This window comes from Staurois parvus, unplaced genomic scaffold, assembly GCF_062004578.1.
Source record: "Staurois parvus isolate SC_StPar_1 unplaced genomic scaffold, SC_StPar_1.0 ptg000818l, whole genome shotgun sequence".
Lineage (NCBI taxonomy): Eukaryota > Metazoa > Chordata > Amphibia > Anura > Ranidae > Staurois > Staurois parvus.
This window is the reverse complement of record NW_028318614.1, coordinates 2,272,400-2,296,607: the sequence shown is the minus strand read 5'-3', so window position 1 is coordinate 2,296,607 and position 24,208 is coordinate 2,272,400. Positions and strand designations below refer to the sequence as shown.

At 40.3% G+C, this 24,208-nt stretch overlaps 2 protein-coding genes across 2 annotated transcripts in view; one reads left to right on the top strand and one right to left on the bottom strand.

Annotated features, from left to right (window-relative positions):
• Positions 1–22,414, bottom strand: part of MUC15 (mucin 15, cell surface associated) — a 28,155-nt gene extending 5,741 nt beyond the window's left edge. Inside the window, exons 1-2 of the mRNA XM_089654965.1 lie at positions 22,356–22,414; positions 2,984–3,764 (exon numbers count right to left, since the gene is read on the bottom strand). Coding sequence (XP_089511091.1) covers positions 2,984–3,737 — 754 coding nt within the window. The 5' untranslated portion in view covers positions 3,738–3,764; positions 22,356–22,414. The remainder of the gene's footprint in view (positions 1–2,983; positions 3,765–22,355) is intronic.
• The window catches only part of ANO3 (anoctamin 3), a 475,402-nt gene that overhangs the window by 343,935 nt on the left and 107,259 nt on the right, over positions 1–24,208 (top strand). The window lies entirely within an intron of this gene.

Below are 24,208 nucleotides of genomic sequence, written 5' to 3'. Positions count from 1 at the left end.
ATGCAAACAAGATAGAGAATAGCAGCTCCAATCCACTTATGTCCAGGTTAAGGTTTTATTTTCATCCACCAAAAAAAACAAGTGCTTTTCGAGGGTTAGTAAGATTCCCCTTTCTGCAGGGCGTAATAAGAGAAATGAAATCTGAGAAATCTGGTCTGATAATGTCAAAAGATGGATTTTTGGCTTTACTTCACAAAAAAAAAAAAAAAAAAATTCACAGAAGTAAATCAAAACATACACCTTCTGGTGCTTCCGTTCCAGCTCCATTCGTTCCAACTCCGATTTGATTTCTCTGCTATTATTCAGCCCTGAAGAGGGGTACATTTTTCTACCCCCCAAAAAGCATTGGATTCACTTGACGAATTGAAATAAAACCTTAATCTGGACTTTGTAGATAGCAGAAGTGCTACTCCATATAAAGAGTTTGCATGTTTCCCTAATGCAAAACACAACCAGGGTTCTATGGAACCCTAGGGTTCCTCCAGAGGTTGCTAGGGGTTCCTTGGGAAATAAGCAATTTCTGCCTCTCAGATGAGTAACCACTGACACTAGTGCCCTTTTTAGCTATCTGTAAGGGGGAAATTCTTTCCACTGACCATCACACTAATGTACTGTGAGCTGTAAATATGATTAGCAGGGGTTCCCTGAAGCCAAAATGTTTTTCAAGGGTTCCTCCATGTTATGCTTACTAGAGGCTGCCCTAATGACTATATACAAAAGTCCTAAAAAATAGAGTTGCTAGCTAACTCCCATATAAAAACAATGACCATATAGAATATATTAGCCAATCCAGTGTTGTTCACCACCACAAAATTGAGGTTCCCAATGATATCTGTGCCTCCTTTGGTAAAAATATTTCATCACTTCCCCTCCAGTGAGGGGCATTTGAGACAGAAGATCTCTTCAATGTGGACACCTACAGCAATATTTGTTAATAGACTGGGAAGGGTTAGAATCATTTTTCAAGTTTTTTGTCATTGGCTTTTTTTTTTTTTTTTTTAATGGAAGGTCCCCTCACACACTCAAATTGCAGTGGTCACTGGGTTAGGAAGGGAGAAATCTTCTTGAAAGATTTTCTTCATGAAAACCTATTATTGCAACAAAAAGCTACACAAGCTTTGAAAGCTTCCACATCCTATCCAAAAACAAAAAGTAGCTTATGACTGGAGTTTACATTGTAAGGCTCCATGCACACTGACATTTTTTTTAAGCTCCTAGAAGTAGGGCTAGGCTGGGTTAGGCTTTATGTTCGCTTGAGGAGCCCTGGACAGTGCATTGTGTTTGACCAAAACAAACAATGCACCTGACCACAGGTCTCCACTCGCCATTAAAAATATCAGCCACACTCAGCTTGGCTCCATATGATTCAATAATCAAGAAGTTTACTACATACAGCAACAAACCGCTACAATGCAGTCCCTGCCCCTGAGCCTTGATCTGCGAATTCGTTCCTATAGACCCAACCTTTGGAGGGCACTTCACAGGGCTTGATAAGGGATCTCATCAGTTCACTTTTGGCTACACAGACCCCAAAAATACCACCATTGCAAGCCTACTGATCATAGATGGAGGTTTCTTTTTTCACTATGATGTGGGACTTGTCAGCATGCGGCTCCTTTCATATATACAGTTCATGCAAGGATATACAGCACAGTAAATATTAATGGGAAGTTTGATTATTGTAATGTTGTAGGATTTATACTCTTATTAGTGAAAAATACACTGCTCAAAAAAAATAAAGGAACACTTTTTAATCAGAGTATAGCATCAAGTCAATTAAACTCCTGGGATATTGATCTGGTCAGTTAAGTAGCAGAGGGGGTTGTTAATCAGTTTCAGCTGCTTTGGAGTTAATGAAATTAACAACAGGTACATTAGATGGGCCCGGCACCATAGAGCTTGATTGGCATTTGCCATTGAACATCAGAATTTGCAGGCCCGCCACAGGCGCCCTGTGCTTTTCACAGATGAGAGCAGGTTCACCCTGAGCACAGGTGACATACATGAAAGGGTCTGGTGAAGCCACGAAGAATGTTATGCCGCCTATAACATCATTCAGCATGACCGTTTTGGTGGTGGGTCAGTAATGGTCTGGGGAGGCATATCCATGGAGGGATGCACAGACCTCTACAGGCTAGACAATGGCACCCTGACTGCCATTAGGCATCAGAATGAATCCTTAGATTAATTGTCAGACCCTAAGCTGATGCAGTGGATCCTGGGTTCCTCCTGGTGCACGACAATGCCCAGCCTCATGTGGTGAGAGTATGCAAGCAGTTCCTGGAGGATGAAGGAATAGATACCATTGAATGGCCCCCATGCTCGCATGGCCATACAAACTACTGAGTACCATTTTGAGTTGTTGCAATGAAATTTCAGCAAAGTGGACAAGCCTACTGCATCAGCAATGTCCCTAACACATTACCCAGTCCATATCAGTATAGATATCCAGCATGATAATTTCCCCAATTGAGATCTGATGTGTTCTCAAAGTGTTCCCTTAATGTTTTTGAGGTGTGTGTGTCCTATTGGTACTTTAATGTAGGGGTTTGCAGGCACGGGAATATCTGCATATGATGTTGGGGTCTGTACCCATTTCAATACACACAGTTCTGAACAGTAATGTGTGTAGTTGCATGTGCCTGTGTATGTCGAAAGGATGTCTTAGCAAAGAGAGCTAAGGCTTTTAGCCTCGCTCTCTAACTGAATTGCTCAGATGAAGGTATCTGAACACAATAGTAGAAGGTGGCCCTGTATGCTAAATTAGGCATTTCACCATTTATTTTTTATATATTATCTAGTTAGGATAGCCTAGATAATATATCAAATGAATACTGAGGTTCCATCTGCTTGAAATGAAAGCAAATATTTATATGCAATATTTAATATTTTCCTTACCTGTGGGTTTTTTTTTTGTTTTTGTTTTTTTTATTTCCCACCATAATTTATTACATGTAAAATAACTGTACAGTTAATTGGATACCTTTAGAACTTCCTGACCATTCACTTTGGTTTGTTGTTGTCAAATATCCTGATGTTGTAATACTGGTGGAGACGTTGTTCAATGGAGTAACCGTTGAACCCGGAGCTCCCGAAGTACTACTGCTATTAAATGGAGTGCTGTAAGTATACATTGTGAAATCATTGGAAACAGTAGTGTCGATGGAGGTTAAACTTGATGGAGTTGTGGAGACATTTCCGGGAATCATATCGATGACTGTGTTGTTTTCTGAGGAATGTGTTGTACTGGAGAAATTTGCAGTGGTAGTTCTGACTGTTGTAGAGTTCTCTAGAGCTGTCGTACTGGATCCATTTGAGGTTATGACTGTTGAGTTCAATAGATGTGTGGTTGAAGTGAAGTCAGGCACAGTAGAGTTTTGTGATGTTGAACTCATTTGAGTAGTTAAATCAGACACATTTATAGAAGCTGTAATGTCTGTAGTTATAATGGGTATAGTTGGAGAAGGGACATCATTTGGTGAAGAGTTTGCAGTGAGGGAAGCAGCTGTTGTGTTGGTAGCAGTTATGGCAGTGGATGCAGAAGATGTCACGCTTTCACTTGAAGGATTTTTGGTAGTCTGCAAGATGGTAGTTATTTCATTGCTACTTGACTGGACACTAGGGCTTACAGTAGAAGGATAGATTGTAGAAGTCGCATTTACCGCAGTCCCTAGGCAACTGGTCCAGAAAATGGTAATGACCATTAGGAACTTAATTTCTCTTAACCTTGACAGCATTGTTCCTTGTGGAGTATACAGATAAACCTATAAAAACATAAAAACATGTATTATAGCAATCTGATTGAGTAAAATCTATTCATGAGCCAACATCTTTCATTGAATTGTACAGCTTGGATAAGACTTAAAAGCCTAAAAGGGCAAATCAAACCTAAAAATGGCAGAAGTTGACATTTAAGGCTGGGTGCAGATAGTTTGCTGCAGAAACTCTGTGTTATGGCTACATATTAGCTGTATCCAGAAACTCCACAAAAACTCTGAATGCAAACTGTCCGAGTCCAGGGTCAGTTGGAGCCTCTATTCGCATGCAACCACTTTGATGATTGGCTACATGCGAGCAACAGCAGTTCTGGCCATTCATTTGTACACAGTACAAACCTGACAGTTGCTGCTGTTCGCATGCTGTGTTTAGAACTGTAGGCAAGAATCTTGCTAGCAGCCACCTAGGTGAATATAGCCGGTATTAAAATATTTCAGCTTAACCTATTGATCTCAGCAAATAAGTTGTTTTTTCAACTGGCTATAAAGAGTTGGATTAAACCATGTCGGAAGGAGACTAAAGCTCCACCTGCTGGCTAAAACAAATATTTTCCTAAAATTATGTATAACGGACAACAAAACCTTTAAAAAAAAAAAAAAAAAAACTCTGTTAAAAAGAATATACTTTCAAAATGGATAAAATGCAAAACCTGATTCCAGAACCCCATACATAGACCCATTTTACAGATTATGTACCTCTGATTTGCATAATGAAAGCATTTTTCTTGAATTTCATGCACATATACACTTTTTGAAAAGGTGATGTAGCTTTGTGACTTATAAAGTAATTACATTATCTTACATTTGAATGCTTTGTTATTTGACCGCAAAACCTGTAAAACAAACACTGGCACAGCCGCATTCTTTGGCAGGTCTCCAGCGTTCAGGAGATTGCTCCAAGGCTTTATATTGCTTTTCCCCCTTTTATCTTGGCCATTGACATCGTAGGTATACATACTTCACCCTCCTTTAATGCTTCACCTTGTTGGATTTCCTAACCGCTAAAGAAAACATTCTGTGCTTTATTTTTCCATATCATTGCCATGGTGACTCACTGGAGGTTTCAGTTGCTGTTAAATAAATGATCTGGTTTCAAAAGGACTCTTAGATCTTAAAATGCTTATGTACCTTTTCTGTTTGAGCAACAAGTATTAGTCTGCAAATTTCTCCAACCCAAAGCTTTAGCTTTTCACCCTTGTGGTAAACAGAGATATAATAAAGTATCGGACCACCTAAAAACAAAAGCTCAATTACAGGTGGAGACTTGTGGAACCCCTGGAAGTGCATGAAGGTACAACATAATGGCAATACAAAAACCAAAAAAAAAAAAAAATTGGTAAAGTGTCCCCGTTTTGACTGTTTTTGCCAATATCCCAATATATAAAGACCAGGAAAAAAATAGTACTCCCTTGGGACTTTATATGGCAAAAACTACAGTAAGTATACACAAGTAAAAAATGGTAATGTTTGTTACAAAAGTTTACTATAATAAAAACAAACCAATAGGTTTGATAAAGTGAATTCCAATACAATGGTTCATGTTATACATACAAAACATGTACAAAATGTGAATAACCTGACAGTCTAATACATCAGCTGGCAAAAATGCTAACAGCTCAAAAGACCTCATACAGTGTTATCCAGACAAATCAACGCGTTTCAGAGCTCATTTTTTTCTTCTTCAGGGAAAAAGCATGTCAGGTAAATTGCATCACATCACATAGTGGATGATAGATACTCATAGAATTGAATGGAAATACTCTCCCAGTAGCATGTCAGGGGGAGGATAGGCAAGGACACAGTGATGAAACATCAGTCAGCGAGGACCGCGCCGCAGCAGCCATTGAGGGGGTCATCGTGCCTCTGTATTGTCACATAGAGCAGTCTAAAGAACAAAAGACTTTTTTTTGGGGGGGGGGGGGATGGTCTTTAGACGGCTGTATATGACTATCATCCTCTATGTGATGTGATGCAATTTACCTGACGTGCTTATTCCATGGCAAAAGAAACATGAGTTCAGAAACGTGTTGGATTTTTCTGGATAACACTAAGTTCTTTTGAGCTGTTAGCGTTTTTGCCAGCTGATGTATTACAGACTGTCAGGTTATTCACATTTTGTGCATGTTTACCATTTTATACTGGTGTATACTTATTGTAGTTTTTGCCATATAAAGTGCCAGGGGAATACTACTAATTTTTAACTTGGTCTTACAATACAATGGCAGTCATTGCAGACCTAAAAATACCAGTTGCCTGGCTATTATGTTTAAAGTTGAACTATTATGCTGAACGTTTTCTAAACCTAGGACCCTGCATTCACTAGATCTGGTCTTCCACAGTACACAGAAATGTAATCATTTTAATTAATATAAAACTGTTAAATACCTTTTCTCAGCAGTATATAGCAGTCTAGTGACTTATCAGTGTCCAACTGAGAGGTGTTAATCTTGTAGGAGGAGTTTTTATTCTCCTCTGACTGTCCTACAAGGCTGCATGACTCCTGACCCTCTGTCTAGAATGGGCCGATTTTCCCTGTGCTAATCACATGCACCTTCCCAAAAAAAAAAAAAAAATCCAAAACACACAACACTCTAGCCATACACATCAAACAGCGCGTTTGCAGACTTGCCCCTGCTGCTCTGTACTATGGCAGATGGATTGGGGACAGTAAAAGAAGGGGAGCATCAGAGAAGACAGAATGAAGCAGCCTTTTTACACAATGCGGAGGATTAACCCCTTAGGTTCCACAGTGAAAACAAGCAGCATGCTTTACTGCATATACAGACTTATTTTACTGTTGTGGATTTGGTAACACTTTAACCACTTCCCCGCCACCCTATAGCAGATATACTGCTACAGGGTGGGAGGGGTGCACACAATGATTTATATATGCGTGATTTTGAATTTCCGGGTAGGGGGCGCGTGCAGCTGTCAATCACCAGGTCCCGGCCGGCGATTCCCCACTGGCGCCTGGTGATTACTGAGGATCTCCGACAGGGTGGAGGGCTGCCTTGTTTACTAACAGTCCTCCTCCCTGCACAGCACAGCCATCCAGAGCAGTGTGCTTACAGTGAAGCACACACAGCCCCCCCCCAGTAAAACACTCCTAGCACAGTTAACCCTTTGATTACCCCTCATGTTAACCTCTTCCTGCCCAGTGCCATTAGTACAGTGTCAGTGCTTTTTTTTTTTTTTAGCACGGATCACTGTATTGGTGTCACTGGGGATGTCAGTGACACCAAGTCAGTTCTCCCCCAGTGTCAGAATGCCTGCCGCAGTCTGCTATAAGTTGCTGATTGCCGATATTACTAGTATAAAAAAAAAAGAAAAAGAAATTAAAAAATAAATATTCTAGTATACATACTGCCATTTGTAAACACTATAACTTGTACGTAAACCAATTAACACGTATTGGGATTTTTTTTTTTAGCAAAGACATGTAGCAAATTACACTTTGGCCAGGTATTAAACCCAGATTTTAATGGATTGCTGACTGTCACTTTAAACAAGCAGCTGGTAGGCTTTCAATAAGCTCCAAGAACCCTGTTAACAGCGTAAAGTGACAGTCTGCACCTCCATTTAGATCTTTTTTCTTTCCTTGCACAAAATGGTAAAATACACCTGAAGACTAGTTAAAAGTGATACTAAACACACACTGTTTAATCTACATTATCCCTTTTTTTTTTTTTATGTGGATGATGGCGCTGTAATTATTATAATAAGAAAAAAAAATGTAAGCTTTTTCCTAATTGATATACAGCTGTCACATGACCCAGCTCTTTCCCAGCCTGTCTGCAGAGAAGCAGTGGCAGGAGGAGCTTCTAGTCCTCTGCTACCAATCACATGCTAAAAAACAAACCCAGCCTTTGTGATGAGTAAAAAGAAATCGTGAATATCAATAAACTGTATTAAATGGTCATACAAATATCTATTTGAAATCAGATCTGTATTATTTTTTGGCAATAAGATGGTCTGGGCTGATTTCTGCCAGTCACAGGCTGTGCTACGCCGCTCCAGCCTGGGTTTTAAAATAACAGGGAAGTGAAGCCACCAACAGGATGTAATATCCAACCCTCATTGTGTTTAGCTGATTAGTGGGCATGGAGGAGGGAGGGAATTGGCTATCATTTACCACTGTGTACACACCCGCATGTATGGCTGTATAGTCACACGGGCTGCTCAGATGTGAAAAGGGAGGAAATAGCACAGAAACTCACTAAAAACTGAGCATGTGCAGTAGCCGCCAACACTGCTCTGCAAAATCCCCAGCTTCATTGGGGACATGGACAGAATGGGGAGAGAACAGCAGCATCAACCAGGTTTTTTTTGCAGAAATCCCATAGTGAATGAGTGAGCATGAACAGCATTTGACAGTTTTTATGATGTTGGTTGAGTGACATTTTAAAACCCTCAAGCACGATATAATTTCTATAACCAGAGATCCTGGAGACTAATGGTTAGCATTTTTTTATGTCACACAATATTAAATTAACAGTTTATCCTAATACACTGGGTAATATACTGTTTATGTGCACTAAAATTAACAGTTTTTGGTAAATGATAAAAAACGGAGGTTACATCAGGTAAATAGATAAAAAAAAAAACATACCAAGTCTTAAAATTGTGCGAGCCCCTGAAACGGCAAACTTCAGTACCCCAAATTGTATATAGGCGGTGCTTTAAAAGCCTCTACAAAAGACACAGGGGCGTATTCACCACAAAGCAAAACAAGGTACTTGCCTAGGGCGGCATTTTTCAAGGGGGCAGCACCTCCCCCCAGAAGAAGGGAAGAAACAAGGGACAATCACGCACCATGGGAACCAGGTGGGATCCAAGAGAGGCTGCTGGATTGTGTATGTGGAGCCTGGCTTTCGTTCCTGGGGATGTTCAGAGCTGTGAAGATGAGTGCCTTTCTATCACCGGGGAGTGGGAGGGGGAAGAGTGTGAGAGTGGAAGGCTCTCCCGGGTGGGGGGCAGTGGTGTTGGTCAATGTCAGGCTCTCTCCACGGGAGGGGTTTGTTGGTCAGTGTATGGGGGGGCAGATGATTGTGTTGCCCAGGACAGCACAAAACCAAAAATACACCACTGACAAGACATCAGTTTAGAATACCCATGAATTATAGTCCTAGAATTATTGCTCCCCCTTCAGAGTACGAGCCACTAAATATGTGCAGCGCAATTGTAGTTTTTATACATAAAGCTTACCGACGCTCCTGTTTATGCTCATTTCTAACCCCTAGTGTGACTTCTGCATTTTACTGCTGCTAATCAAGCACAGACCGAGCTTAATTAGTTGCTTTCACAGTCTGAACCTGGAAGTTCAAAAACTATTGCCACTTCCAGGTTCATTCACTAGAAGGGAGATCAGCGAATAAATGTTCACTGAGCTTCCATCACTATTTACAGACACCTGTTTCAGGTCTGAAGTTAAAACAGAGCCCTGAATACCTGTCAAGGGTCATGGAACTTCCAGTGTTTGAGGAAGAGAATAGATGGCTTTTACAGCCCAATAGACAACTTGACATGCATACAGTATTTGCAATTCCAGCTGCTATAGTCTGTGGCTGAAAGATTAACAAAGCTACTAGAAAATTTCAGAAAGCTTTACAAAAGCTTGCTGGACACACAACTCTTATACAAGCTGAAGTCTGCGTACACAAGGCCGTATGAAGAATTACAAAGTATTGCCTGACCTAGGAGGTCCACAGTCATGCAGCTCTTACAGCAGCTAGTATTTTCAGAGCTCCTATGGCTGCTAGACATTAATGCATGGCTGGCATATTCTTATATAGAAAATTGCCATTAGATATCTTGAGGACCAAATGGCTACTTTCATTTAGCCCCACTGTTTCATCTCCTCTCCGCCTATGTCTGTAAGTACACATTACCAAGAACATTGCAATCGGCAACCCTGAAACCAACTACAGAAAATATAGTAAGAATGTAGTATTACCACATTAACATGCTTTATAGTGATCTAATTATACATAATAATAGGTACATTTTGTATAAATAGCAAGCACTTCTATAATTGGTCTTCTTTCAATGCACTTTAATAGCACATAAGGAGCCTAATGCAACATCATTTAAAGGAGATTGACATTATGCCTAATGCACAATATATTTTGCCTGATAATTATACTGGGAGATTAGAAAGAAAAATGATTACATTAAATTGAATCATCATCATTCATAAGGAAATGCGAGTTCTTGTAACAAATATTTTTGATGGCAGAAAGTAGCATAGCAAAAAGCGGATGTAAAGAAAGTATGAGTTTTCACATGGTGTAATGCTTTGTGTACTAGTCAGAATAAAAAAGTGAGCATTGCTTTGCTGACTTGTGTATAAAGGGTCCAGGGGATATCATCCTTATCCTTTCAGTACTTGGCGAGTCAATGAGCCATAACATGTATGCAGTACATATAAACACATGTGCAACACGTAGGCTGATCTATAACACATTTTTTTACTTGGCTGACCCATAACACGTATGCAGTTCAGGATTCTCAAAACTTCATAGAATGTAAACTTCTCAGTAACTCGCTTGTTTATTCAAAAACAAATCAGTCACTCTTTGTTCTCTGACATGACCCTTCCTGAGTAAGACTGGCCATAAATGAATCAAAATGTGTCTGGTTAAGCAGGAATTAGTCAAATTAGCATCCATCTATGGTTGTTCCCACTAGACAGAAGTCATTCGAACGATCAATTTTTGGTGAACAAAACATTGGAAAAATTACTTTCAATCAACAGCTGCAACCAATCAGCTGTAAGTGGTGATCAGTGTATTCTGACTATGCAGGAGTCCCCACTGTCAGAATACAGAGTGGAAGATTTCTCCATCCACCTCTATTGTGTGGATGGGGGCAATTCATTTTTATAAATCATAATCAGCATTCTAACTGATCAAAAAAAAAAAAAATTAAATAATCTATGGCCAATCTGTAGGTGGGGTGAAGTGGCAATAATACACACAGTCAATGCGATATAAGAATTCATATTGGAGCAATGCAAACAGTAACAACAAATCCAGTGGGAAGACAGCCCATCCAGGAACACTCATGGATCCCAACAGTGAGTAAAGAGCAGTTTGAGCAATGTAAACCATACCAAACCCGGTGGGAAGACAGCCAAACCAGGAACACTCATGGATCCCAACAGTGAATAAAGAGCAGGTTTCAGCTGACCAACCAACAGCGTCTGAGCAGGGGCAGAGTGTGGCCTGGCCATCTTGTACCCAAGCAGGAAGATGTTCAGAGAAGTAGCAAGTCCTATGCTTTCCCTCCTCATCTGGAACTTTCCCTGGTGCTGGTTCTGTCTCTAACAGACGTGGTACCTGACCCTACTCTACCAACTTGCAAATGCTTGCCAAAACCTGGGGGCAGGGACTTATAAAGCTTCTGCTGACCCAAGATGGCTGTCAAGGGTCATCTGGATGCAGCACAGCCAATCAGAACGCTGCCTTCAGGGACCAGGAAACTAGGTTTCTCCTAACTTCCTCTCCCGGATGTGTACTGCTCGGGTCAAGTGCCACCTACCATTGGAGACAATAGATTTCACCTGCCATCAAGTCTTAGACCTATAGCTCTGCAGTCAGCAAAACTCAAGCTTGCAGAGCTGTGCATCTGATCTGTGCACATGTACCCACGTACCCATCATACCTCTAATGGGCAGGTGAATCCCTAAAGCTGATGCATACCAATTCAATAATATGGGCTGCCTGCATGCAGTGGTAGTAAAAAAGTATACAAACGGCTCTGCATGCTGCATGGGGCTGAGTGTGTGAATGAGCCCTAAGTCAGAATTTTGTGTACAAACCAGAGTAGTTGGTTTAGACTTTGAATGGGAAGTCCCCCTACCACTGCCAGAACACATATACTATATAGATGTTATAGAACACTGACAGTGGATGCAGAAATTCATAAAATATTGTTCATTTGGGCCAGCTTGGCGAAAAAACAAACCATTTAAATTGAAAGGAAAGATGAAGTTTGGCTTTAAAAAGGTACAACTAACGGTTCCTGTAGGAGTCTAAAGGAATCCCAAATCCAGTTACTATGTGATGAACAAGCCAAAGTTGGGGGGGGGGGAGGGGATACCTTTTTCCTGACTGAGCCAAACCCTCTTTCATCTATGTCTCACACCCTCTCCCTCCCAGACAATGCAGTCAGGTTTTGACTGACAAATTTGTGAATCAGCAGTGACAACGATAATAAAATCACATCCAATGTCTTTGCAGCCCACTATAGTGTACTCAAGTACAGCCCACAAGAGAGTGGCAACTCCGCTCTGCATTCAGGGGCAGTGCAGCGTTGTTGCCACGCCATCACAGGAAGCTGCATTAGGTGGATTTCACTGGACAGATCAGCACATTTGTGGGACTATGAGAAAACTGAGTGCATATGTACTTTTATAATGGGAGGCCATAGTTCTACAGGTGAAACTCAAAATTAGAATATCGTGCAAAAGTTCATTTATTTCAGCAATGCAACTTAAAAGGTGAAATATATGAGATAGACTCACTACATGCAAAGCAAGATAGTCCAAGCCATGATTTGTCATAATTGTGATGATTATGGCTTACAGCTCATGAAAACCCCAAATCAACAATCTCAGAAAACTTGATTACATGCAATCAATAAAACAAGGATTGTACATAGAACAATATTGCACCTCTGAAAAGTATAAGCATGCTTATGTACTCAGTACTTGGTTTGGGCCCCTTTTGCAGCAATTACTGCCTCAAATGGAAGCTATCAGCCTGTGGCACGGCTGAGGTGTTATGGAAGACCAGGATGCTTCAATAGCAGCCTTCAGCTCTTCTGCATTGTTCGGTCTTATGTCTCTCATCTTTCTCTTGGCAATGCCCCATAGATTCTCTATGGGGTTCAGGTCAGGCGAGTTTGCTGGCCAATCAAGCACAGTAATCCCACGGTCATTGAACCAGGTTTTGGTGCTTTTGGCAGTGGTGCCAAGTCCTGCTGGAAAATGAAGTCAGCAACCCCATAAAGCTCATCTGCGGAAGGAAACATGAAGTGCTCCAAAATCTCCTGGTAGACTGCTGCGTTGACCCTGGACTTAGTGAAGCACAGTGGACCAACACCAGCAGATGACATGGCTCCCCAAATCAACACAGACTGTAGAAACTTCACACTGGACTTCAAGCATCTTGCAGTGTGTGCCTCCCCATTCTTCCTCCATACTCTGGGTCCTTGGTTTCCAAATGAGATGCAAAAGTTGCTCTCATCAGAAGAGAGGACTTTGGACCACTGGGCAACAGACCAGGTCTGTTTTTCTTTAGCCCAGGTAAGACGCTTCTGACGTTGTTTGTTGTTCAGGAGCGACTTGACAAGAGGAATACGACATTTGAAGCCCATGTCCAGGATCCGTCTGTGTGTGGTGGCTCTTGATGCACTGACTCCTATCTACTCCTTGTGAAAGTCCCCAACACTTTTGAATGGCCTTTTCCTGACAATCCTTTCCAGGCTGTGGTCATCCCTGCTGCTTGTGCACCTTTTTCTTCCACACTTTTCCCTTCCACATAACTTTCCATTAATGTGCTTTGATACAGCACTTTGAGAACATCCAACTTCTTTTGCAATTACATTTTGAGGCTTTCCCTCCTTATGGAGGGTGTCAATGATGGTTTTCTGCACAACTGTCAGGTCACCAGTCTTTCCCATGATTGCGATTCCTACTGAACCAGACTGAGAGACCATTTAAAGGCTCAGGAACCCTTTGCAAGTGTTATGGCTTAATTAGCCGATTAGAGTGGGACACTTTGAGCTGAGAATATTGCACCTTTTCACAATATTCTAATTTTCTGAGATTGTGGATTTGGGGTTTTCATGAGCTGTAAGCCATAATCATCACAATGACAAATCACAGCTTGAACTATCTTGTTTTGCATGTAATGAATCTCATATATTAGTTTCACTTTTTAAGTTGCATTACTGAAATAAATGAACTTTTGCACGATATTCTAATTTTTCGAGTTTCACCTGTACTTTGTATGTTATTTCCTAATGGTGGCAATCATTCAACATTCAAAAATATAGATGGATTCATCTGTGTAGAGAAGGATATGAGTTAAGACTTGAATTATGGTCAGTCTAAGGTTGTATTTGCTTTCAGCTCATATGTTTGTTTATTTTTGGAGTGGAGACAACCGTACAGTATATTTCTGACACACTGAAAAAATAAAGAGTACAAAAATAGCTCTATTATATAAAGTTTTACATGATCAAAATGGATTCATAATTCAAAGAGCAATGCAGAAACAGAGCTAACTCAACAATTCGCATTTATCTTTCATTGCTCCGATGGTTCTAAAATGATGAACGACCGTTCCCGTCTCCTGACTCTCTCTTCTTGTCCTTCACTATTTCTATAACTAGTTTCTCTCTTTTTATACACTTTTTTTTTTTATTCTCTCTCAGTTTGGATTTATACACTTAGTTATACAGAGTTATTTTGTTTTCTTTCCTAAATCTTATTCCCCACTTAGAACTATGTTTTTCATATCTCTGTATTGTATGCTATTGATCCTTTCATCTTCCCGTTGTCTGGAATCTTTTCCACCTATCCATATGGATCATCTCCACATCTGTGATGTTTGTATGTTCATTTACTTGTACACAGGGGTGCACTGACCGTTTGGAAACTCGGGCACTGCCCGAGGGCCCGGGGTCCGTAGGGGGCCCCATGAGATGCCCCTGGTACCTTTTTCATAGGCTTTTTTGAGTTTGGGCAAGGACACAGGGGCCCCATGAGTTGTCAGTCCGCCCCTGCTTGTACATGTTATTTTCATGCTCTGTTCTGTTACATTTGATACAAAAGAAAAGAAAATAAAGACAAGTTTGCCTTTAAAATGATGGAGGATGCAGTCTCATTGTCTAAAATGGGCCCTTGGCTGTGCTTTGTACTTTCAAAATATTTTTCTCTACGGTGTACTGAACCATTAAAGACCAAGTTCACCTTCTGTATAAAATTTCTCGTGCAGACAAGAGGCCCCAGTAGGTTACAAAGCACTTTACTGTTTTTCAAGATATTGCTCAATGTAATTGCCATACCTGAAGGCCCGTACTGCTCCATCCTCTTCCCCAGAGGCCTGGACGAAATTCTCACATGGCCTCATGGCAACTTTCCTGAACTTGGCAGAGAATGCTTGCCCTCAGAATTAAAAGAGTAAGCAAACTTCCCTGTTGAAAAGCCTCACATGCACAGCGTACGGTGTCTTCCCCATCCCAGCAATGCTGAACTCAACAGCTGATGTATGTTTTATGTCAAGATCTGCACCGAAGAGCTTTCCTCTCACTAGCGACGTACTTACAATTGCGATGCAGTATGAAGAGTGATCTGTGGTAGATTACTCCCTAAAAGGTTGCCTTCTCACCACCTGTTTTAACCCAAAAAATCTTGCATCGCCATGACGCATGGCAGCATGACCCCATTTAGATAAATGGGTCACCTTCGGTAAGCAGTACTGCCCCTTAAGTGCGACAGGTGGGATAAACTTTGAGGCAAAACATAGCAGCCACATGTGTACACACCCATATGCTGCCTTTGCAGCTTATGGGAAACAGTAAAAAAACATGGCTCAACAGTTTGTTTTCACTATACCCCCATCCCCCAAAACCTCAAGCATCCCAACACACAACACTTGGATACTGGTTTCTACTCTGTTTTGTTTTCAATTTATAGTTGATTATGTTGAACACAACAACAGGAGAAGGGGACACACAAGATCAGTTCTGTATTGTAGCTGGAGGAATAACACTCTAGGATAGTCCCCTGGGTCTGGTAAGAGACTAACATTGTAGAAGTTCATCTGTTGTCTACTGGGGTCAGTTGTGCTTTGAGGGCCCCAACTTTGCCGGCCAACCTTTTTGTTTTTTTCCACCAATCGCTGGGCAGTGGGATAAAACTGGGACTGTTATACTGAGTTAGGCTCTTTATTTACGGTTATTCAGAACACTACAGGTGTTTATCTAAGAATATTGTTGTGGTCTTATTGACTGATTGGGTGCACTTGCTATTCCTTGGCCTAATAATTCTATAGATACCTCAAGGTGTGTCAGTAAGTGCTGGATAAGTGAGGTGTGTGATCTTCAGGTGTGCTGAGGAATCACAAAACAATTCAGCGGCTCCTATGCGGGTAGTGCTTCACACATAAAACGGAACTTTACTCAAAAGTGAAGTCCCGCTGGTTTGCTCACTCCACCCAGCCAGTAACAGAGTTACACTTTTTGTTTTGAGGAGAGGGGTGGAGTGAATACCGATTTTTATTTGGTACCCGCTTCCTCAATCCTCACCTAGGTGAGGATGACATCCCTTGCCTCACCCCCACCCCTTTCCTCCCTTAGCTTCCTGGGGCATGTCACATGTCCCAGGAGGCTGCAGGACCATTCACAAAGTGCTGCACAAGCGTTTGAGGAACTGGCTGTGGTTCTTCAGAAAACTACAGCCAGTTTCCATATCCAAGGTGGCAGCCCGCAGTAGTAGAAAAAAAAACAAAAACAAAAAAAAACCCAAACACAGCGCCATGAAGAAAGCTCTGGACCCCAGGCACTGGTAGGTAGCTGATTTTTAAAAGTCAGCAGCTACAGTATTTGTAGCTGCTGATTTAAAAAAAAAAAAAAAAAAAAAAAAAAAAAATCACCTAAGTGTTCTGTTACGGCGTGTTAAAGCGGAACTAAACCCATCAATTTAATGGTTTCCCAAAACAATTACATTCAAGGCATGCAATGAATGATAACGGTCATGGATGCTTGTGCTTTCAACTGAACTGTCAAGCCATCAAATGGTTGGTGTCATTTGCAGCACCATGGTAACTACAGATCAAACAGAGGCTAAGATGGCAGCTTCCTTGACTGTAGGGAATAGGAGGGTTTAAATCCCTTGTTAACTCACGTTGTGGCACATGTTAATGTACATTGTAAAAAGGCAACCCATTCATTACTAGTCAGTATGAAAATGGAAACTGGGCAAACTCAAACTACCCCAGCTCTTAGCTACTGCTTTATGCCTCAAAAAAAAAAAAAAAAAAAAAAAAAAAATTAACTGCTGCCAAAAATAAATTAAAATCTGATGGTTTCTAGCTTTCCCCTACTGTACTAAAGAAAAGCATGATTTTGTGTTGCTGTCTCTCACAAAAACGTCAGGACAGGAAGAAGGGAAGGAAAATTTCTCAAATGGGGGTCCTAGTGAGCAGCAAAACACTTCCTTACGTTATCAAAAAATATTTTAAAAGGTTTCGGCTAGACATACACATAAAATATGAAATGCATTTTCTGTCTGCATGACATGTAGGAGCAGGCAAGCCCAATGCTGCAGCCTTTTTGTACATTCTCTGTGGCCATTCTACACTTGGGATTTCAAGTGACACTTTGGCTCCATGCACATGGGTATTTTAATGACGCTGGTATAGCGTTAGCTGTGTAAAGTCACATTAAAAACACAAGGTTTTCAGCGTTTTTGCATTAGCGTTTAGCAGCATTTTTTCCCAAGAATTTAAAGAAAACAAAACAACACACTCCAAAACACTGGTTTGCCATGTTTTACTTCGTTTTTCAACATTAGCATTTTTAGGCCTTGATGCTTTTACAGCTGCTATTTTTGCCTTTTTTTTTTTTTTTTCTATAGCCAGTAAACTCGCCAGCATGTTATCCTATGTGTCCATGCACACAGACTGTAATCAACAATTTTTGGCAGGGATGTTTTTTGGCTGGAAAAAACCCCAGGACTAGTGGGTTTATAGAGGAGTTTAGCTGTAAAAACACTAACGCTGTAAAACACCACTAACCGGTCATTTTGGACTTGGCAAAAAAAAAAAAACCCGCAAAACACGGAAAAATAAACGTCAATGCAAAAAAAAGCTAAAAAGAAAAAAAACTTCCTAGAAATCCACTAGTTCTGGTGTATTTTCCAGCCAAAAATATGTCCCTGCCAAAAAACATTGATCACGGTCTGTGTGCGCATGGACACAGACTGAAGGATAACATGCTGGGGGGGTTTACTGGCTGTAGTAAAAAACCGTCAAAAGCCAAAAACAGCCGCTGTAAAAACGTCCAGTGTGCATGAGGACTAAAAATGCTTTAACTCTGGAAAAAAAAAAAAAAAAAGGAGGTAAAACATGGCAAACTAGTGTTTTTGGAATTTTTTTCCTAAAAACAAAAAAAAATATTTCTTGGTAAAAAAAAAGGCTGCAAAACGTGGCTAAACGCTAATGAAAAGACCAAAAAAATAAATAAAAATGCCAAAAACAGTAGCTGTGTCCATTAGTTGCGTTCATGTGCATTGCTCTATGAACACTACAAATCCCATGAACTATAGTCCATTTGGGGAGTGAGCTATGCTCCTACATACAATGGGACTATGGAGGACCACATAGCCACCCTCTCACAAGAAGTAGGATCACAGCAGCAGAAATAAATTTGGAGATCCGGAGGAGGCTGAGAGAAATAGAAGGTACTTTTGAGTTCAGAATACATACTTGGACAGAATTTGTATTTTCTAAACCAGAGTTTAGTGTCACTTCAAGGTGTTTAAGAGGTCATTTGGATGCAGTGCAGGCATGATCTGTCCTCAGGCACCACTCCTTACAAGATAAATCTATAAACATATGCTTCATAAACAGTAACTGAACTGCAGTCATTGTACTTCTTTTTGCATTAATCATCATTGGAAAGGAGAGATTAGTAGATTATGGCAGTAACTGCAGGAATAGAGCACATGGTCATGAAATACAGCTTTTCATGGCATTAATTCCGTGTCCGCTTTAAGCTGGTCACCATACTGTATATGCCATTGCTGAAAACATTAGTTATCTGGTATTCTGACTCACTGCCTTTTGATACTTCCCCCAAGTCACTAGGGCTGATTTACTAAAGGCAAATAGGCTGTTCACTGCAAGGGAACTTGCACTTTGCAAGGGAATTTTCCCCAGAGCTTAGCAATTGTGGTGAAATTTCATTTTGCAGAAAACACCTGATCACATGCAAGGAAAAAAAAACCCAGCAATTTTCTTGTACATGATTGGGTGATGAAAGTATGTAGAGCTTCACCTCATTCATTAAAGGACAGGTTCACCTTTTGGACAAAAATAAGAAATGCACATTTTTTTTGCAGGTAAAAAAAAATAAAATAAAATGTGCATTTATTATTTTTGTCCAAAAGAGCCTGTAAAGCATTTCACCAGTGATCAGTAGATTGCTGATGCCATGCAGGTCTCCTGCAGACCTGCTAGAATATCTGCTTGCTGTACAGGATGTATGGCCAAGAAGATATTCTAACAGGAAGCTTCAATGAACTACCACGTCGCTCCACAACACCGTGGCAGTTCATTGAAAACTACAAGCCCACAGCCGCTAAAGCTGTCAGGACTTGCAGTTCATTCACAGAACTCCATGAATGATTGACACGGCCGTGTGGGCAGAGCAGTTTTCAAATCTGACAGATGGGAGACTTCTCCCTATATTATCTGTCAGAGGGGGGGGGGGGGTGGCGGCTGCAGCTATGGGAACATGTTACATGCGCCACCCTAAAATCATGTAACATGTTCCCAAAGGTGAACTTATCCTTTAAGCTCTGTGCAAAACCTAACCTTGCCTTTAATAGGTCAACCTCACCAACTCAAAACTGGTACATAGACCAGGAAAGCCAATGTAAAGTCAGATGTCCTTGTTGGCATGCTATTCTGGATTAGTAATTTAAAAGTGGACTTTCACCATCCCCCCCACCTTTTTTTTTTCTTTTTACCCCTGCTTACCGGGTGATGTTTTCTGTACAATTGAGATACTCACCCACCCATCAGATCAAACATTGTCTTGCTGAGATCCCGTCATCAGCCGCCGTTCTCTCCCGTATGCAATATCGAAAGGCCTGCCGTCTTTTCTTGATTTATCTCGTGGTTCTCCTGATGACATGCCACTACGTCTGCCCCCCTTCTCCTTCCTGAATGAAAGAATAAGGCCCCATAGACCCTAAGGTTGCAACTTTATGTAGAGGATGAAGGTCCACTTTAAAGTGCTGACACAAAGGAGGGTTAGTGTGAGGGCTAGGTAACTAGCATTGGAAGAACATTGATCTTAATAGTGGCCACACTTGCTTTCCAAGAAATCAAATTAAGAATAAAAAAGGACAAACACCTCCTCTAACATTCGCAGTAAAAAAAAAAAAATCTGGCTGTCCTGATCACCATTTTACTTTTCTTCCTGGGAATATTCCTCCACTCCTTCCCGGGGTCCAGAGATGTCCTTCTGCTTCACATCCCCATACAAGACACTGAAGTCCATACTCTGGAAGGGATAGAAGAGCCTCCTTCTGGTTATCCTGATTACCGTTTTACTTCTCTTCTTCCTGGGAATATACCTCCACACCTTCCCGATTTAAATGTCATGAGTTCTGGTCTTATACAACTTGCTTGGAGTGGTTGGAGTCACCACATATAGGGATCAGCTTGGGAGGATTACTAATCTTTTTTTGGGTGTCCAGGGGAAGATTCCCTCCATCCATTTCCCTGGAGGCCTTTTAAAAAGTGTGATTGACCACTCCTAATAATGGGTCACACACTTTCTGGTAAGCCTTGCATGCAAGTGGTTGGTGTCACATTGGCTATCCTCGGAAGTCTTCCTATCTCATCATGGCATTTGGGGACTGTTCGGCTTTGATGTCATCATTTGATATTTCACTTATGAACATTTTGAATCACTTTGAACTTTATTTTGTTTATAATGTTTAAGCGCTGCATTTTATTTCTACAATATTGAGTAGGTGCCTGGTATCAAGGTACGGTGTACAGCTGTTATTTATTGGCGTTTTATTTCCTAGCGCAGATTTTTGAGTTATACTTTGGTTTTTTTTATAAATATATTTTCACCAGGCTTATTAAAACTGAGTCTACCTAAAACTCATATTTCAGATTTTGATGGTGTTTGAGAGTTAAAGTATAAGTTCAGCTCAGTGAACAAACAATAAATGCAAATTTTTTTTGCAGGGAAAAAAAAAAAAAAAAAAAAAAAAAGTGTATTATTTTTTGTATGTGGAGCCTCTAAAGCATTGCACCAGCAGACCGCTGGAGCCATTCAGTTCTCCCTCTGACCTGTCAGTATATCTGCTTGTTCATACAGGCAAGCAAATACTGAGAGGAAGGCTCAATGAATTACCACATCGCTGTGGAGTGTCATGGTAGTTCATTGAAAACTACAAGCCAACAGCCACAAAGGCTGCTGGGACTTGTAGTATTCCCATTCACAATACTGTGGGAGGGCGGAGCCCCACACTGCCACATTTAAAAAAAAAAAATTGTGACAGCTGGCGGGGGAGGAGATCCCTCGCCAGCTGTCACAATGGAGATGGGGGGGGGTTTAGGGGGGCCAGTCCACTCCTAACATGTTACACCATAAATATGGGTGTCACATAAGGTGAACTTATCCTTTAAGTCTCAGGATTCTTACTTGTATTTCTCAGTGGCTCTGCACACCTGTTACAAAGACATCCTGCTCCAAACATTGGGTTTTTCATTTATTTTTAGATTAGATAGAATATAACGGAACCAAACCATGAACTTCTCACCACTGGATTCCCCAAGAGATGTATAAACCAGCGATGATCAGGACAACTAAAAACAAAATGTACAATGTGTAAAGTAGGGGTGCTAAACCTGTGGCCTGCAGAGCCCTCTGATGTGACCTGCAACCTTCAAACCAGGGAAGTGCATGTCCAGGGTCAGCAACCCATTGATCATGATCTGGGATTGCTGACCTGCCATCCCAGAGTATCAGAGTGCATCGAGCCGGCAGCTGCAGAGGGAGCAGGAGCCAAAAGCCAATTCTTCCGCTGATGCGCTCTTCAAATTGGGGTAAAAAATTGTTTTTGTCCCAACAACTGTCTCTATTGGAGGATTTCTCCTCTATTCTTGTTCTAGTTACAAATCAAAAATGATCACTAGAATGAATAGAGCAATAAAACATGACGGGGATTATACCCCCATCCATGCTTTATATATAAAAAAAAAAAAAAAAAAAAAAAGATATATATATATATATATATATATATATTCATTTATTTTTCTTTAGATATACTTTAATCTACAGTACCACTTATCAATTAACAAAACAAAAAAAAAAAAAAAAAAAGGGAAAGAAGACGTGTACTGGTAATATTACCCCCAATCACTCAGAACAGAAATTTTCCTGTGATATGACATTTCTGACAATGAATTCATTATTTCCTTCACCTATTATATCCACAATTTCATGAAGTCATAAAAAAAAAAAAAAAAGAAGTCTACATATTGTTAAATTCTCACATTTACTACAAACCAGACCTTTTTAACAAGGCAGTGCCAACCTGTACATGTTTTACAAGCCTCATATTAATTTTCTTTCATATTAATGTAATTTTAATGTAAGCCGTCTGCACCCTGGGTGCCTAATATAAAAAGTATGATACATGTGTTTCCAAAATCAGTTTGACATTTAATTGAAAGCGAGTCACAGGAACTGCCGAAAAGCTGACTTGGGTTAAAATAGCAGCAATAAGTCACTGTCTACCAGAGTAATAAATGAGTGCATTACCTTGTTAAAAGAAGTTCAGTGATTGCAGTCAGACAAGTGTGGTGTGCTGTACAGAAAGCAGGTGAATGGTAGAGTAGCTGTAGGAGTGGAACATAATGTGAAAGGATCATTAGGCGGGGCCAGGTTTCCCTGTGTGTAATGAAGCACCTGAGAACCAGCCAGACCTGATTTTCTGATTATTCCAAAGTCATTTTACACATTACCAATTTTTGTAATAGCTTTTACATTTGTAAATTCAGAGTAAGCTCTTTAACATCATGGATATTTGAATTGATCCAACATTTCACTTTAGAACCAAGCTGGAATATTTGTTATATATAAGATTCATTTTATGAGATTTAATAGTGTGGTTTAGGTACTAAAAATCACCATTGTAACCCCAATTGTAGACTAAGACTACAGTGGTGATTACATCAGTTAATGATCATTAATCCAGAGACAGGCAACAAGAATGGTAAAAGGTCTGCAAGATAAAACATATCAGGAGAGACTTCAGGAACCTAATATGTACAGTCTAGTGGAAGGAAAGGGAAGACATGAATGAAACCTTTAAATACTTTAAAGCTCCAAATAAGGTTTAGGACGGCAGTATCTTCAATGTGAAGTCAAGACCAAAAGCGCCAGGACATGACCTAAAACTAGCAGGAGGACAGGTCAAAATTAATCTTTAAAAGTATTATTTTAAGAAAATGTAGTTGCTGCTCGGGATAGACTTCCAGCAGAGGTAGTGAGTCAGTCAACACTAAGTGGATCTAAGGGGATTTAAGTATACTTAGGATGAACAAAGATCTATGCCAAGACAAAAAAAAATTATATATATATATATATATATATATATATTTTTTTTTTTTTTTTTTTTAAATTAGGACAGACACAATGGACCACTTTTTTTCTGCTGTAACTTTTCTATGTTCCTAAGGCTCCATGTACACAGGATATTTGGAAACTGACTGCTGGAAAACGCAGATTAAAAAACATCTGTTTAGCCGCGTTTGCATACCGCGTTTATGCGCGTTTGCATTTAGAAGCGTTTTTTAAAGATAACCTCAGGAGACCTTCCAGAATGCAAGAAAAACAGTAAAAAAATAACTATTTCAGACATTTTGAGAGAACTAGAGAGAGCAGTATGTGTTGAGATGACCTGTCTTTTCTGATTGTATTCACTGTGGATCCCATTATGATCATAATGCAGCACGTTCTACCATTTTTTCCTTCATGTGAAACTTGGAACTGATTGTGCTGGTGTACTGAGTCCATTTGAATACATGGAAAATGCTTTACATGCATTTCTGATGATGAAAAAAGGCTCTGGGGGGCATCTGGATATGGAATGGTTAAAAACCCCTTCTAAATGCAAATCCTAATAAACGCGGTTAGCCGCATTTACACGCGTTTACAAGTGTTTGGAACGCTGATACAATCTACTCCTGAATGCAAGTTTGGTACGTTCAAAAAAATGACTGTAAACTCAACTGCCTGTAAACGACTATATGTACATGGACACATAAGTATACATTAGGGTGAGTTCAGGGGCTGCTAAAAAAAAAGCAGAAAAGCTCCCAAACATGAGTTTATCATGAACCCTAAATATCATTTGCTAGAATTAAACTACTTGTTGCCCAGCATCTAGTTATCAGTGCACTGCCTTCAATGTTTTGCAAATCAGGATACTGCCAAAAAATAGTATTCACTCACCTCTAGTGAGTTAGGTTTGCTTCTTTGGTTTGGTCCCAGGAATGGACAATATCCATTTTTCTTCAGTAAGGGCCCTGTCCTCTATCCCTGCCAATGCATAAAATTAACTTCTAGAATACAGGATAACAGATACCAGAAACTAACTGAAAAAGACAATG